The sequence below is a fragment of the Pleurodeles waltl genome, chromosome 7 (genome assembly GCF_031143425.1).
Source record: "Pleurodeles waltl isolate 20211129_DDA chromosome 7, aPleWal1.hap1.20221129, whole genome shotgun sequence".
In the NCBI taxonomy this organism is placed as follows: domain Eukaryota; kingdom Metazoa; phylum Chordata; class Amphibia; order Caudata; family Salamandridae; genus Pleurodeles; species Pleurodeles waltl.
In genome coordinates, this window is record NC_090446.1 from 58,993,371 (window position 1) to 59,010,614 (window position 17,244).

The window sequence follows — 17,244 nt, forward strand, 5'->3', positions numbered from 1 at the left end:
GAATGATGCAAATATGGTGCAAGGTGGCGCTAGGGGCATAATAAATATGCACCTAAGTCTTTGTGACCTTATTGGCTGATAAGGGAAGCGGCAAGACAAGTGTTGCAAACTAACCGTGGACTGACCAACATCTGACTGTTGCTTGAGTTCAACAGGATTTCATTACCTGAAAACTAAACCACAGCGGTTGAAAGTGTGTGAACTGGTGGATGATCAATTAAATGTTTTCTCATTTATTTTGCAGCTGACCAACAAAGTCCCCGTGTGCAGACACCTGCCCTGTGGATAATTGTCTTTCTGACTGTCCTGTTAATTCAAACTGTGGTGGGATCTTCTGTTTGGAGTAAGTGAATAGTTTCACAGAAGTATATCTCAACTGAATGAATAAACAATGCTGAATGAATAAACAGTGCCATAAATGACCCACCAAATCTTGACTATTCTTGACTAATCGATTTTCACCTATCAGGAGTGAGAGACAACTGTTGCTTCCGAACTAATTTGCAACAGTCTTGCCATTGCCTTCACTGGCATTTTTTGTTACTGAGCTGGCATCAAGGAAGGACCAGCTGATAACTGATTTACTTAGATCTGTGTGACATGTAATCACCTTCCAGATAGCGTTTGTGTAGATCAACACAGAATACACCCTTAAGTCACTTGACCCAGTGTCCAGTGCTGGTTTTGTGAAATGTGACCGAACTCTGTGGACAGCAATTGCTGTTGTGCCAGCATCATATCATGAAAAAGCAAAGATGCATGCAACACATATATACAAGTACACAAAGGGGCTTTGAGTATGCCCTCTTCATCCAATGCCCTCCCATCAGGTACATTGTACTCCAGCCTTCAACAGCATACAGCATGGGGCAAGGATCCAACCCATTTAACCCGTGCTGTCTCTTACACTGCGAGTGATGGGACTTTACCCAGATCTCATACGCACATCCAGCTAAAAGGTAGTGCACTGTAGGGATAGAGATGGTGGGTCCTATTGCACCAGGATAACGTTTTTATCTTTCAGTTCTTCATCCTTGATTTTATATTTTTAGACTCCCTTATGTGTTTTAGCCATTTCTTCATGTATGATAATTCAGAGCTATTTATACCTTTTTATTTTGCCAGTAGTAATGATATTTTCTTGTGATATGAAATAAAACCAATAAAGCTGCTACTCTTGTTTTAAAAACACCTGTCTTCAAAAAACAATCTTACTGTTCTACTGACATTATATGAGATGATTACATTTTCATTTAAATTCATTTTTTAAAATTCCAAGCGTATTACCTCCGCGTTCTGGAAGTAGCATCTTTTGTTTTTTGTACATCTTTTAGTTTTTGTGACGCATGCTTCCAAAGAAAAATAAACAGGAGGTAACCATTGTAGTAGGTTGTCAAAAACAGACCTAATGACTTTGCTAATACCTACTTGAGATGCCTCAGACCATCTCTTGTAGTGTTGCCATAACACTCCATGTCATGAATGCAAACTGGGGGCTATTCATAAACTACATTACGTAGTACATTTTGTAGTACTACAAAATGCTATTCACAAAATTACATGCAGAGGTCCCACCTCAGCCTGTCCTATCCTTTTCTGTGCAAAGAACCCTGTCCAGACTAAAGGGGATGGGATTAGAGATAGATAAAGAGGGGTTGAGGGAGAGTTAGGGAGGCGTGTAAGGATGGACGCAAACGTATCGACAAGAGAGTAAGCTCATTACTAATCACAAACTGCACTTATAAACTTACTGCAATGAAAAGGAGACCCAAACAATAGTGAATGACTCCAGCTGACAGCTTTAATACTTCATATATCATCTATATATATATTATATATGTATATAATATTTTGTACACACACACATATATAGAGGCAGTCACTGTAGTAGTAGGACTAGGTGTCCATAGGAACTTGATTTTTTTGGTTTGCTAATACCTTTGGTGCTGTTTGTCAAAACTTCACAAAACTCTTCAAAAAAGGTTTATTCAACTCAACTCCTTCCTGGAAAGTTCCAGAGTGATCCATCAAGGTGGGGGGAAGGAGGAAGCAAACTGTAGCTCACAGCTTCAATACTTCATATATCATGTATATATTATACATGCTTATAATCTTTTTATAGACACACATATATGGAGGCAGTCACTGTAGTTATAGTCGGGACCAGGTTTCCATAGGAACTTGATTTTTCTGGGTTGCTAATAAATTTAGCACCATTTGTCGAAACTTCACAAAACCTTCCAAAAAAAAGGTTTTAGTCATCTCAACTCCTTCCTGGAAAGTTCCAGGGTGATCCATCAAGGTGGGGGGGAAGGAGGAAAGAAAGAGGGTGGGGAAAATCATGTTATCCCCATTCAATTTCCCACAGGAAATTTAGACATGGCTGAATGGAATTACACCACATTTGGTAAAAAGCTTGATCTTTACCCAGAAAGCACTCTTGTGCGACATGGCATAAATCTGTTCCATAGTTTTTGGAAAATTATGGTTCAAAGATTAGAAATATTTCAGGCCACTGTAACACATTGGGTTGGCAGATTGAAAATAACAATCTGATTGGCTGCTGCCAACATCTAAAAATATGTTTTTCAGCCATTTTTACATCTCCTGGACTCAGCTATGCCCTGCTTGTTATCTCACATATTATATCAGTAACAAAATGTTCTATGGCATCATTGATAGCCTGGTGGGAGTGCGAGTTATGGTTACTTCAGTTAATTATGCCTGGTGAATTTCCGATTGTTTTGTGTTTAAAATGTAAAGTTTTTACTAACATCTTCACCTAACTATAATTTGTTTCCATTTTAAAAGTATACATATATGTGAGTGGTGCACTCATGGGACAGTCAAGTGTCCCATGAACTTGCCATTGAAGAAAATCTGCTGCCATGGGCCTAGACTCCTGCAGCCCCTGTCATCCTAGCCTGTTTTGGAGAGGGGGGGGGGTAGATGCAGAGGAAAAAATAGTCAATGCCATCCATAAATCAATTCAATATAATCCTTGGCTAATCTACCTGTTCTAATTTATATGATCTTCTATGATGGGTCACATTCCCAGCTTGGATTACCAAACTTTCATGCTTCAATGACTGTCATAGATAGTTTTAAATTGAAGCAATTAGTGGAATACTTATTTCCTTCAAATAATAGCCTAGGTAGAGGAGGAACCCAAGGCATGTCAATCACAAGGGTTATGATGATCAATTACTTTGAGGTAGGGAAGTACATTTTTAAAGATTGTGTACTTTGACTCTCTCCTATTCGTTCCATTTGCATTCCTTGTCTCTTGACTTCTCTTGCTTCAGTTTTCCGGTTACACCGAGAAAACAGGAACCTGAAGATGAACCTGAACCAGAGAGAGGAATGCGATTCCACCAACCGATCAGGTAAATTCAGTATTGCTCTTTCAAAGCCTTTTTATGATGCTTCATTTCCTCAAAAGTAGAATAAAAACCTTGAAAGTGTCTTTTCAACTTCATAGAGTAGAATTACAATCCCTGTGAGTGGCCCAGTGGAGTCATTTAAATGTGTTTAGCTTATGAGGGAATACAGGTTAACCTCCCCAAGATCCATTTGCTCACATATCTCACAACTCTCACGTCCAGCTTGCCCTTAGGCCACTGAACAGGCCAGCGGGACCCAGGGTCCATGTCTGCAGGAGAGCTGCATTTGTATCTGACATTGACAAACAGTAGGAGTCCAGAGGTCACCCTCCCACCAGTGAGTTAGATTGACCCAGCAGAGCACTGACGATAATCCTCATACGATTGGACCCTGTCACCCAGTAGGCTAAATCTAGGATCAGGCAGCCATATCTGGTAGAGACCTATTCCCAGAATAGATTACACCAAGAACTGAAAATTAAACAGGGCAGTCTATCCAGAATGTGTCCTGCTGTTGGTGGCCTCCAGAAATCTTGAATACCATGGAGCTCCAGGAGATGGACAGGGACCTTATTAGAAATCAAAGTCTGCATTACATTAGACTGCCTGTCACATCTGACAATATAAGAGAGCATCTGGGATCATGCAGATAGGAGATCTCTCTCTCTTCCTTTCTCTCTAGTCTCTCTCTCTCTCTCTCTCTCTCTTCTCTTTCCTCTCCCTCTTATCCCAACAAAAATGGAATGTTGTGTTTTAGTGCTGCTTTTTAAAGATGTGGTTGTCAGATCCAGAGGCTTAAAGCTAGATTAGAAAGTTTGTGTGCTAAAATGCAATCCTGGACTGCACCCAGTTCAGCTCACTACAGACTAGCTTTCCAGTTTCCACTGTTCATCTTCAAGGGGCCATAGGGAACACATTACCCATTTTACAAATTGGGGCAAAAGCCATCCACTTCGGTAGCCTCATGCATTAGTAACTGCTAACCTGTTCTTTTTCATCTAGGACATTTTTGAAGGATTGCTGTTGTTTCTGATTGTTGTGTTGCACTGTTTTTGCTCACTGATGTCAGTCCTGTCTGCTGCTGGTTATATGAGCAGCAGCCCCTTCTTGCTAACTCCTGCTTACAAGTCAGCTATTTGTTAACCTCTGGCACCCCACCACTAGTGGCAGCGGTGTCATTTGAAAGTGGTGGGACATAAAAGTTGTGGCTGAGTGCACTGTGGCAAGCAAGCAAGCAGACCTGCAAAAAGGCAGTTTGGGGGGCTGTCCTCCAGAGAAAATTTGGAATAATAGTGGGCAAACGGGGTATTTTCAAGCAAATTTGAGAAAGCAAGAAGGTTAATAAAGCAATTGTGAAAGTGTAGCTATGACATCAATAAAGCGATTTCATATGATAATAACCCAGGTAGCTGCTTATTGAGTATAACCACAAAAGTTCATAACAGACTTTGAGATAGCAATGCTGAGTAGCTCACAGATTGCATTTCCAAACAGATAACGAGGGGTGTTGACAGAGTAAATAGAGAGGCTTCAGCTGAAAGTGGTCCTGAGCATGAGAAGGCCATGATTACTAAGCAGAGAGAAGAGGTAGGTGGCTTTGAAAGCCTTTGTCATCCATGAAAAATTTAAAAATAACCCAGATATACTCAATGACAGGCAACCCCGACACACCTGTGGAAAAATCAGGATTTCTGAGCAGCCTCTTAGCAGCGTGGCATCTCAAGACCGGCACCGGCTGGCTAATAAATAATGACTAATTTGGTAATTTTCAGAGGTAGCGTCCTGCTCAGATCTGTTGTCAGATGCGAGCCATGTCTGTGTCTGTCTCCTGACTAATGGTCACTTGCGCGGGCCGGGGCTGATTGGAGGGTTAACAGGGGAGTGTTTCAAAAAGGTAATCAGAAAAGTTTTAAAACCTAGCCTCTGACTCTCTAAAGACTTTAATATGTATTTTATATATATTTAGTATGTGTTTTCAACCATGCCTGTGCGAGAATGGTGGGAGCCATGGAGGTTACAACATTAGCTCAATGAGCCACACTATGGGAGGTTCAGCGGGGAAGAGCGGTGGGCAATATGCACTTCAGAAGGGGTTTTGTTTTTAGTTTAACACTCAGTATTGAGGACGGTTTGCAGTGTGCACTGCAGTCGCATTAAAAACAAGCATTTGCAATGACATAGGTCTCGCGTTTGATTGAGTTAGAGCTATTAGCGTTGTAAATTCTTAACTGGACTTTTCTAGTCACACAAACTAAAAATAAAAAGTAAAACAGTTGACTTAAGTGAGCTGATTCAATGCGCTACAGCTAACATGAGAGTGAGCGTGAAGGAGACACACACAATGAAAAAGAAGCTAGCTCGCATTCAAAATTATTTCCAAAAGTGCAATTATCCATGTAACAGAGTCCATGGCCAAGGTGGTAACACAACTGCCACAAGGAGGGACAAACGTAAAGCATTCACCAATGATGATAAAGGATTTTTAAAAGGTGAGCCCATGAACGAATGATAGTCATGGGCGTGAGGTGGGCGTGGTTAAAAGCCCAGATACATACCATCTCGTCGGAAAAGCAGTGCTTGCGCGCTGCTGTTTGACCTAAAAAGCACAGCATAGGAATTCTACAAATGTCTGGCCCACAAAGCGCTACCAACCAAAGCACATGATACGAGAGCCTAGTAGACACTGGACACATGATATTTCGGGAGACAATCAACATTAATTCCATAGTAGAATGTCTACCAGGGCTTTGTTTCTGGTTCCCTGGTCAACAGATTGATGGAAGACATTCAGACTGTGCCAGGGAGCGACATGTGGCCTGCCCCTACCCTGCCGCCTCATTCCACCGGGAAGACAACCACACCATTCAGTGCATTATCTCAGGCTATTAGCCTTATGCAGGTATTATTAGTGCTCTGCGAGTATTATGCTCATGGGTAATTTAATTAGGTCTAGAGTGACTGTGAAATACTAAATAATCAAAACACAACATTGTGAAAGCAAGACATAACAAGCTCCCACATAGGATTATATTATCACTGCCTTCAGCTCTTCTTAGAAGGAAACAAGCATAAGAAGCTGAGACTAACTGCTGCTGAGACTAACTGCTGCTGATCTCAAGTCGTCCAATCTCAGGGGGTGTATAACATTAACAACGATCACCAGGACTGACACAATCATGGAAAGGTACCAAACCCAACAACCTCACCTATCTCCGTCATTATTCTGGCAGGCTGAATCCCGTTTCCCCCCCAAACTAAACACTTGTAGTCGCCTTCACTGACTCAATATTCACAATATATATAGAATTTATTTTAGACAATAATTTATATTGTGCCACTGTCATCTACTTTTGCTCAGGGTTAAAACTTGCACTGCCTGATCCACTGGGTTCTAAGCAACTCTGGAGTACTTGGAACTTCGTCGTTTGTCACAGAAAGGCCACTCGTCCCACCGCCAGTGCCACAGCAGCAAGGAGATAGGGATAGGTCACACCGTACAGTTGTGGTCTGACCAGTGGCGTAGCGTGGGGGGTGCAGGGGGGGCCGGCCGCACCGGGCGCAACATCTGGGGGGGGGCGCGCTCGCACTCGCGAGTGCTAAAATCCACGGGTTAGGGGGCGCAAATTACTTGCCTTGCCCCGGGTGCTGACAACCCACGCTACGCCACTGGGTCTGACTGTGCCTGGATTTGGAATCCTGAGAGGGGGAGGGAGAGAGAAAGGTGGCCGATCAGCCCAGCAATGGTAGAAATGGCCAATCACTGCATGGCTTGACATAAGCCATTACAGTGATTGGTCATGCTCCGTGGGCAGAGCCTCCCACCCCAGCAGTGCCATGTGCACAAACTCTGTACCGGATGCCTGGACTAGGCCCAGTAACCTCATCGCTGAGCCAATCCAGATGCTGCTCCCTTGCTGTAACACAGCATGAGAGCAGCACCAGGATTGGCTTGAGCCGGCAAACTCACTGCTCATTAGGAGACGGGGTCTGCGGTTTTGAGCAACACCCCCTCCCTAACGTGCAGTAGAGAGAAACCTCTAGAGCGCATGTCGGGCTGACTGGAGAAAGGCGGCCATCCAACCCGACATGCACACTTTGTGGCCTAGATGCCATGCGCTTGCTGCTTCCCATGGCCTAGTATGTCTATCAAATTGAGGCCCTGACCACCCCCTTTGGAGCCGCAACTGCACCCACAGCTGGAAGGCTGACTAACTTGTCACAAGTCGCACTAATCTGAATGATAATGCTGATTGATTTCAAATTACTTATAAGTAATACTGTAAAGTATATTTCCATGTAACAGGGGGCCAATTTCCCAACACCCTAAGACAGGAACCACTCCTGCGCAGCACCTGGCTGCAGCCTGTCACCAGGGTGTGGCCCATGTCGCTTCAGCATCACCACCAACCTTTGTCTGGTCTTCATACTAACGCTTTGCTCACACCCACAACCTTTGCACAGCCTCTCAGGACAATACAATCTGTACCCTGGCCTGCAAGTTATTACCACTAGACCCTTGGGTTGGAAGTGGCTTCTGGGTAGCGTGAGGTGTTTGAGACCCACTGTGACAATGCACATAGAGCTTGTGTCATCACCTGCTCTAACCTTACTTCCATTAGATTCAGGGAATAAACATGTGTTTGTTATTGTGCTTAGCTGACAGCGGTTTTATTGTGAAAGTGTAGGGCCTGATAAGTAGTGTTTATGGTTAGGGTGACCCACAATCCATGTTCACTACTTTCTGCACACGAGGTGTCTGCAATGAGAGTAAACATCATGCATCACTAATCAAGGGGCCAGGCACTTATAAGAATTAAGAAAAATAGATTAAAGCCTTATTTCCAGAAAGAGTGGAGGGTACTAAACATGTTGAAGAATAGAATATTATTACATGTTATGTCAGTGTAATAATCATACAAATATAAAATATTTAATTTGTGTGCTTCTGTAGAAACCTTTTCAATGTTGGGCAACCACAGCAATCTTCTGTAGAGCAGGGAGACTGTGAGGCAGTAGTGCGCAGACTCCGGGGAAGATCTCCTGAAAGGAGAATTATAGAGTTGTCAAAAAGAAGCATCAACAAAGCTATTAGGTCTCGCCTATGCAAGAGCTATTGGTGTTGACAATGGCTTTTAGCTATGATGTACAGCAGCGCCAGTGACAATAAGAAGCAATACGGAGGGAAGATGAAACAAGAAATAGAAGCAACACAACAGGGGAAAGAAAGAAAAATAGGACCATATGTATCAAACGAAATAGCATTTGCAAACGGTGCGAATCGCTAAAATTGGCCGTTTGCGAATGCAAAAACGTGGTCTGCGATGCATGAAAGGCTATTAGCGATTCGGTATTTCAAGTCTGAAATTGTGAGACGTAAAATGCGACACACAAAACCAAGTCGCAATTCGATGCACCGAAAAATCACAAATTGAGATTTTTCGCAGAATGGCCTTTTGCACATGCAAAATACCACTAAGTGAAACCAGGTGGTAACCAGTGCAATCTATATAAAGAGGCCCAGAATGCCTCAGACTCTTTTCCACAATGGCTGCACTCTACGTCATGGCGAGGAGAATGAGGATCTTGGCAGGTTTGAGGAGAGGGAGGAGGAGACAGGAGCGCATTTTCAGAGTGCGCATTACCCTTTTTGACCAGACTGAGGAGGACATTTTTGAGAAGTACAGGTTAAGCTCAGCCATGATACTTGACCTGATAGCTGAGCTACAACCCATACTGCAGCGCAGAACACACAGGGCTCATAATATCCCACCCATGTGCAGGTATTATGCTCCCTCCACCTACTTGCCTCACGGAGCTATCAAGGGGTCATAGCAGCAGCTGGAGGGGTATCACAGAGTACCCTCTCTAGATTTTTCAATGCATTTATCAACACCATGCTGAGCAAAATAGAACTGTACATCAGATTCCCCAACACCCCACAGGAAATACAGCAGACAAAAATAGATTTCTACCAGATAGCACAGTTCCCCCATGTCCTAGGTGCCATAGATGGGACACATGTTGCAATCTGTCCACCATCGGCCATAGAGTATGTGTACCGCAATCGTAAATACCAACATTCCATGAATGTACAGGTGATATGCAATGCCTTATATATCATAACTGATCCCGTGGCCAGGTACCCAGGGAGCACACATGATTCATACATCTTTCGCCACAGCGGGATACACACAAGACTGCTAGCTGGGGAGTTTGGTGAAGGATATCTACTAGGTATTGACCCTCTGTACACTGGCACATTGATGGCGTTGTGACGTCAGATGGCTCACTTACTCTCCAGGAGACAGTGCCTACGCAGTGCGCACCTACATGATGATGCCCTACCTCAATCCTACAACACCTGCAGAACAGAGATACAATGCAGCACACAGGGCAACCCGCAATGTGGTGGAGCGCACCTTTGGGCTGCTGAAGAGTCGCTTCCGGTGCCTCCACAAAAGTGGAGGGGCACTACAGTACAGCCCGGAGACGACATGTAGAATAGTGGCTACTTGTGTGATCTTGCACAATATAGCTACCACCAGGGGCAACCCTGTGGAAATATCTGATTCTGACTCCCATACCCCCCCTACAGCCAGCAGACAGGACCAGTGCAGCAGAGGGCAGGCAAAGGCGTGCTGACATCACGCACAACCATTTCAGATGTGAGTAATAACAACACAACTCCACTGACATGTGTACTTGTAGTTAGAACATTTATTACCTTAACGTCAGGTAACATAAGTTCCACTAGCAGCACAAATAAGATTATGTAACTTAAAAAAAGCAGATAACAGTATCTCACTATTCAATCATAGTTTACTGTATGACACCATGATAAAACAGTCCCCTGTGGCCATTAATGTCACTTTCTACGGCCACGCAAGCCACTCGAGTGTGCAGTGGCCTCACTGGCACCTCTGTTTTCAGCCTCAGTGGCAGTGCTGTGCCTGGCACTGCGACGCCTAGAATCAATGGTGGGCACTGCTACGCTACTGAGGCTACATGTGTCCTCAGTGTCCCCCAGTCCCAGTTCACTTGGTGTGGCGGAGCGGTTACCCAGCATATTGTCAAGCACATTTGTGATCTGCACCAGTCCCTGTGCCACATCCCTACTGCTGTGCGCTGCCTCCACCTGTGTGGCCACAGCACGCCGCAATATGAGGGCTGTTGAATTTGCAAGGTGATTGACTGAGCGACAGAAACCACCAAACATCCCCATAAAACGCCTCTCCTGCCTGCGGTGGCTGACTCTGTCGTGCCGCAGCTCTGTACACAGTTCCCTCACTGCAGTTGTCAGCTCCCTGGTGTTCTCAGAAGCTTGGAGCTGTCCCTCATGCAGTTTAGTGAGGTTGGAATTGAGGCACTCCAACTGCTGATGCAGCCCCCCCATGTTGGAATTGTGTGCCTGCATCTGCCTTTGTAAAGCTGAGATTTTTCTGTTTTGCAGGCACTGCTGCTTTAACATAGCAGATTCCAGGCCACCGAAGACTGATGGTCCCTCTCCTGCTTCAATATGCTGTGCGCCTGCATACGTAGGCCTCCTGCGGGTGTTGTGCTACGCTGGGGCTGGGACTCCTGCATCACAGTGCATCTACCATATGGGGAAGGCGTGTGGCCGTCATCCCGTATGTCATCAGAGTCTTGGCTCAATTCTGGTAGCGGTACAGCCCTAGCCCTGCGTATGATGGGCGCTGTATTCTGTGAGTCACTGGTGTTTGAGTCAGATGCAGGGGGGGGTTTCAGTATCCCCAGCAATAGCACTTGCAGATGCTGCTGGGCCTGGGCCACCTTCAACGACAATGTGCAGCATGTCATTTATGTGTGTATCACCAAAGGTCACACAATGGTAATAAATGTACAGTTACATCATATCACTATGTTGTGGGTGTTGTGTTTTTCTGGGTGTCGCTCGGCATAATTACATTCTATGTGCTACTTTCAGCTCTGGGTTGTGGACTACCACTCCCATAAGGCATTGTTGTGCCGCTTCTAAGATGTGGAATGGACTACTTCTCACAATGCTTTGCACTACTTGCTGATTCCTAAGGGGCATTTGTACATACACATATGGGGTTACATTTCAATATTGGACTTACCTTTATTGGTGCTTGGTGTGCCGGATGTGTCGATGTCAGTGACCCCACTGACAGCTTCTGGGAGGAGTGTCGACTCCACCAGGTCTTCCATTGGGGTGGAGGGTGTCTTTGTGGGTGGTCCGCCTCCTGTGCTCCTTGCCTCCTGCAGTCGTCTTGCCACCCTCTCCATGGCACGGGAACATAGGTCGTACCACCTCTTCTTTATCTCCTCCACAGTGCGCTGCACAACTCCCACAGCGCAGATTTTTGTCTGAATGTCTGCGCTTTTCACTCTCAGGGACCTGGAGTGAGCTTTTTTCCCAACAAACTGTCATGGCTCCTCACCACCTCCTCAGTGAGCACCTCCAGTTCCTGCTCACTAAACTTGAGTTTCCTTTTCCTTTCTCCCTTCTCCTTTCCCTGTGCACAGGTGTCCATGGTGGTTGTGCAGTCCTGCCTTTGGGCCTCGCAAACCACAAATAGCGATTTTTAAGAAGTCGCCAATTCTGAATCACAAATATGTTACATCACATATTGCGACTCGGAAATAGCGATTTCTTAAAAATTGCTATTTGCGATTCGCAAAAACCTTTCGTGATACATCTGGCCCATAGTGCCTCAATCACAGCCCGACCAGTGGAAGGACACTAATCAAGATGACGCAATCTGTACTTGGTCCTTGCTCTACACAAAAGAAGTGGAAGTGAAGCTTGCACGTGCTGGCCAATTACGAGGCAGCAAGTAAGAATGACAATTAATACTGTATGCCACTCGACTGCTGTGCTCAGCTTTGTTTTTTGACGGTTGTTGTACTTGCATAAAAAGATCCCAAAAAAACAAATAAATAATGATAATGAAGCCAACAAATGTTAAACAGTGGGATGTTTCCAAGCCACTGGTAGAAAAGAATACTTCTCACAAAGGAGAGCGTAGGTTTCGTCTGGATATTGACATGTAAAGCAGCGATTTCAGCCTTTCAAGCACATTGAACAATGACAGAATGATCTTCCTGGATGTGTCCTGCAGGTTATGTACTTCCAGGGAAGTGGTAATCAATAGCCCCTTTGACTACTATTGATGTTGTAAAATACGGAACGTATGAGGGCTCAATGGCCCCCTCAGGGTTCTGAGCCCCAGTGTCACTGTACCTGCTGCACTAATGGCAGCTTCACCCCTTCGCCCGGGAGCAGTCAGAGACTAAGAAGCGATAATGGGTCTCACAGAGTCTAGGAGCAGGTGCTTCTACTACTTGGCAGTCAGTGGGATCTCAGGCTCGAATACTGACAAATAGAGGAAAGAGGAAGTCATAGGCACAGATTCCACTTAACAGAGTGTCCTCAAAAAAGAGATAATTGGCGGGGGCTCGGTCTTCACAGGTATTCATGGACACACAGAGTCCAGAGAGTCCGTGGTGGTTGCTGGGATATTAAAAAGGAAGGGTACAAGACTAACATTTTATAAATAAAAAAGTCTCACTTCACCTTACACTCCTGTCCAGTCTGAGTGCGAGGTTCACTGTCCCACAGCCAACTCCTGCATCAAATCAAGTCGCTGCTCTCATGCTGCTAAGCAGCAAGAGTGAAGCATCTAGATTGGCTGGAACAGGTGCTTCAGCGATTCAAAAAGCACTGGAGGCCTGTGCCTGCTCTCCACCCCAGCTGTCTAAGACAGCGGGGTTGGTATAGTTTGAATTGCACATGTCAGTCTGGCCATAGCAAGATAGCCAGCCAAGCCAACATGTGCACTAAAGTGGCCACACCTTACTGCTGCCAGTCAGCAGCAGTGACACACTGGCCCTGCCCTAACACTCCGTTTGCAGACAGAATGTAAACCAGCAATTGCAATGCAATGGGTCTCGCATATTTCAAACAAGTTAATTGTCATGTTTTGACAACAGCGCCCATGAGCAAAAAAAAACAAAAAAACACAAGTGAAAATTGACGACTTAGCCAAATAAAATAAAGTTCACTTTAAAAATAACACTTGTGTGCCTGATGGGCAAGTTTTTGCCAGTCACAAGCCTTCTGTTTGGGGGTACTCTAAGTTAGAACAAAATAGTACCTCAATCACGTCGGGAGCAGCGGACTAATTAAGTGCAAGATTCCTGTTCCACACAGAGGAACAGAAATGATGCCAGACATGCCTTAATGAATTACGAGGCTGTAAAGTAGAGTGCCACACAAACCAGCAAATGGTGAGTGCCAGGCGGGCTCCAAGCCCTGATCACAAGAGTGTTTCGCATAGTAGACCCATGCGCAAGCGCATGCACCCGCGGAATCGACCCTAAAAATAAAATGGTAATAAAATAATTTATTACCATTTCATTTTTCACACTTTCTGCGCAGCAGTGTGGGGGATGATGCTCTTCTGCTCATATGGAGGTACTGCCGCTGCAGAGAGTGTCTCCAAAGAGGAAAGGGTATGGCGTTACTGCCCGAGCTACCGCCTTCGGAGCTAGGGGAGCCAGGCTCGAGTTTCGGCACCAGATCAAAATCCTGTGATTCTGGACAAACCACTCAATCTCCCTGTGACGAAAATTCAGCGCCTTGAAACCCTCACAATTTGCAGTACTTGGCAGTCCTACTGATGGTAGGGAGCAAGGGAATGTGCTTCTAAGAATAGGGGTGTGAAGCATCATAAATAGGAAATGCAGAAAAAAAATATATTGAGTAGAGTTTTATGAATTTAAGATCCGAGCTGACTCTATCTGTCAACAGGTGGTACAAATCAATGGCGTTCTTTCCATTACAAGGGTGATGGTGGCAGGCTTCCCACCAGCAACAATGTCATTTGTCGCCACTGTTAAAATGAAGAACTACTGGCCCAGTTTTAAAAGAACTGCGGATTTATTAGTGACCATCCACAGCAGGTAACAGGAGACCCCTTGTTATCTACCCCACAGCAGTGCTTCCTCCTGCAATCACCAATGTCCAAAAGCCCAACGATCGAGCAAACCATGATAGGACATATGTAGGGGAGAGGCAAGGGAAGGACATGGTCAAAATGCTACAAAATGGGAAGGAAATGAAGGATGAAACAAAGGAGGGATAGAGAGGAACATGACAACATTAGGCACATAGGCCCTCATTACAACCCTGGCGGTAAATGACGCCTACCGCCGTGCTGACAGCCGCCAACATACCGTGACCGCTGCGGTATTCCACTATGGGTATTATATCCCACACAGAGAAATCCGCCACTATACAGACACCCACACAAGTCTGCCACACCAAAGGTCAGTGAAAAACTGGGGGTACCAAAACCTGCACCGTTACGCCAACAGGAATTCGCCCACAGTATCACGACCGACGAATCACCGCGGCGGTCTTTCAATCGCGGTAAACCATTGGCGGTACACACCGCCGCCTCAAAACACACACACATTTACAAAACACTACCACATTGGACAATTCAAACTACGCACACCTGACACATACTGTATACACACACCACACCAACACACTCACACCACTCTAAAACACCAACTCACATTACCCACAACCCCTTACAGTGAAAAAAACAATAGCACACAGAGAGAGACAAGGCAGCAGCAACCACTCAATCAGAGGCCCAGAACACCATCACCCATACACCATCCACGCACATCACAGCATACACCACAACACATCACCCCACACATCCTCACACATATCACTCGCACCACATCCATGGCAGCACAAAGACACCCCGCGGTTTTCTGAGGAGGAGCTAATGGTAATGGTGGAGGAAATCATCCGGGTAGAGCCACATCTTTTCAGATCACAGGTGCAGCAGACTCCCATAGCTAGGAAGAAGGAGCTATGGCGGAGAATCGTGGACAGGGTCAACGTCGTGGGACAGCACCCCAGAACAAGGGAATACATCAGGAAGAGGTGGAATGACCTACAGGGGAAGGTGCATTCCGTGGTTGCAAGACACCAGGTAGCAGTACAGAGGACTGGCAGTGGATCCCCACTTCCTCCCCCACAACTAACAACATGGGAGGAGCAAGTCTTGGCAATAATGCATCCTGAAGGCCTAGCAGGAGTAGCAGGAGGACTGGACTCTGGTAAGTCAACTCTTTATTACTATCACCCTCCTACCTGCATGCCATCACATACCCCCACCCGTACCCTCACTCCCATCACCTCACATATACCTCACCATCACAACCCACCCATTCCAATACCAAGCCCTGCATGCAACACCAATGCATGGACCCCCATCACAGACCTGCATGGACAACCATCACTACAGCATGCCCAGTAAATCACCACTTACACAAGGCCAAGCTGACAGGGAACTCACAATCATAGAGGGAAACACACCCATGCACAATATGGCCCAAGGAGAAACAATAACACTGCATTTGCATCCCCACAGGACCCATACTCAATGTCAACGGAGAGGAGGTGTTAGCTACATCCAGTCCCCCCACAGAAGAGGCCCACAGTGACGACAGCAGCTCTGCACACCTGGATCTCGCTGACCAACCTGGCCCATCCGGGACCTGTGGACAGTCGGTTCCCCTGCCACAGTCCCAACCCACCACAGAGCCCCCCACCCTCAGGGAACACCACCACAGCACCCACCCAGCGGTCTCATGCCACTGTCCACAGGATACGTCAATCAGCAGTGTGTCCACCACTACAGGGACCCCAGGCAACCCCACAGACCCAGGAGGACCAGGGACCTGGGGTCAGTGGCAGTGGGCACACGGTTCAGGGGACAGAGGCACAGGACAACAGGGAAGCTGGGAGGACTGCTGTGCGCCATGGGAAAGACATGCCCAGGGACCCACTCTCCACAAGGCACTCTCCAACATCCTGGGAGCATTCCACTATTCCCAGGAGACGATGGGCCGGATACTGGCCAAGCTGCAGGAGACCCAGCGGCTGCAGGAGGGACAGTACCTGGGGATCATGGATGACCTAACAAACATCTACACCATCCTGGTCACCATTGCAGGGGTGCTGGCAGACATGGGCAAGACCATTAGGGAGGCAGTGGCAGAACAACGGGCACCTGACATTAGCCAAACCGATGAACAGCCTTCCACCTCTGCCAGCGCTAGTGGACAGGAGGCCCCGCCACAGGACCAACAGGCCACCAGAACCCCACTCCCTGCAGAAGGAGAACCACCCCGAAAACAGTCCCTGTGATCCAGGCAGAAGACAGAGAACATTGCCAAGACCCCCGCCAGGAAATAGGACTCTCCTGATTGTCACCCTTCTGTCCCACACTGTCACCCTGTCCACCTTGAACTGCCATTACTCCCCTTCCAATGCGCCATTGGACAATGCACCTGTGATACCAAGAGACTGGACTCTACCCTGAATTTCCTTCCACCATCAGCCCAGCCCCTTGCACCACCTACTCTACTTATGAGCACCTAAATAAACACCCTTGGAACAAATACCAATCTGGAGTCTGCCAAATGATTCAAATATGTATTAGTACAACATTATCAAAGCATTGCAACTCAAAAGTACAGTTAAATATACTTTAGGATGACCTCTGGTGGGCAGCAGTACACATAGCAGGTGCCAGAGTGGGGCACAGACATCTGAAAATGGAGATACCAAAGGGTACAGTCAGTGGTTATAGACATAGGGAAACAGGCTGCTTTGTACAATGTCCAACAGATAACTGAAATGTAAAGTGAAGTTACAGTGTCTTACCTATGGACACTGGAAGTACTGCCGAATAATAGTGGTTCTGTTGTCAACATCTTCTTCCTCTACCTCCTTTTCCTCACTGTCCACAGGCTCCACCGCTGCCACAAGACCATCTCCAGGCTCCTG

General features: G+C 46.1%; 1 protein-coding gene across 1 annotated transcript in view; it reads left to right on the plus strand.

Annotated features, from left to right (window-relative positions):
* Positions 1-17,244, plus strand: part of LOC138247180 (killer cell lectin-like receptor subfamily B member 1B allele A) — a 104,610-nt gene that overhangs the window by 20,207 nt on the left and 67,159 nt on the right. Inside the window, exons 2-3 of the mRNA XM_069201925.1 lie at positions 245-343; positions 3,306-3,386. Coding sequence (XP_069058026.1) covers positions 245-343; positions 3,306-3,386 — 180 coding nt within the window. The remainder of the gene's footprint in view (positions 1-244; positions 344-3,305; positions 3,387-17,244) is intronic.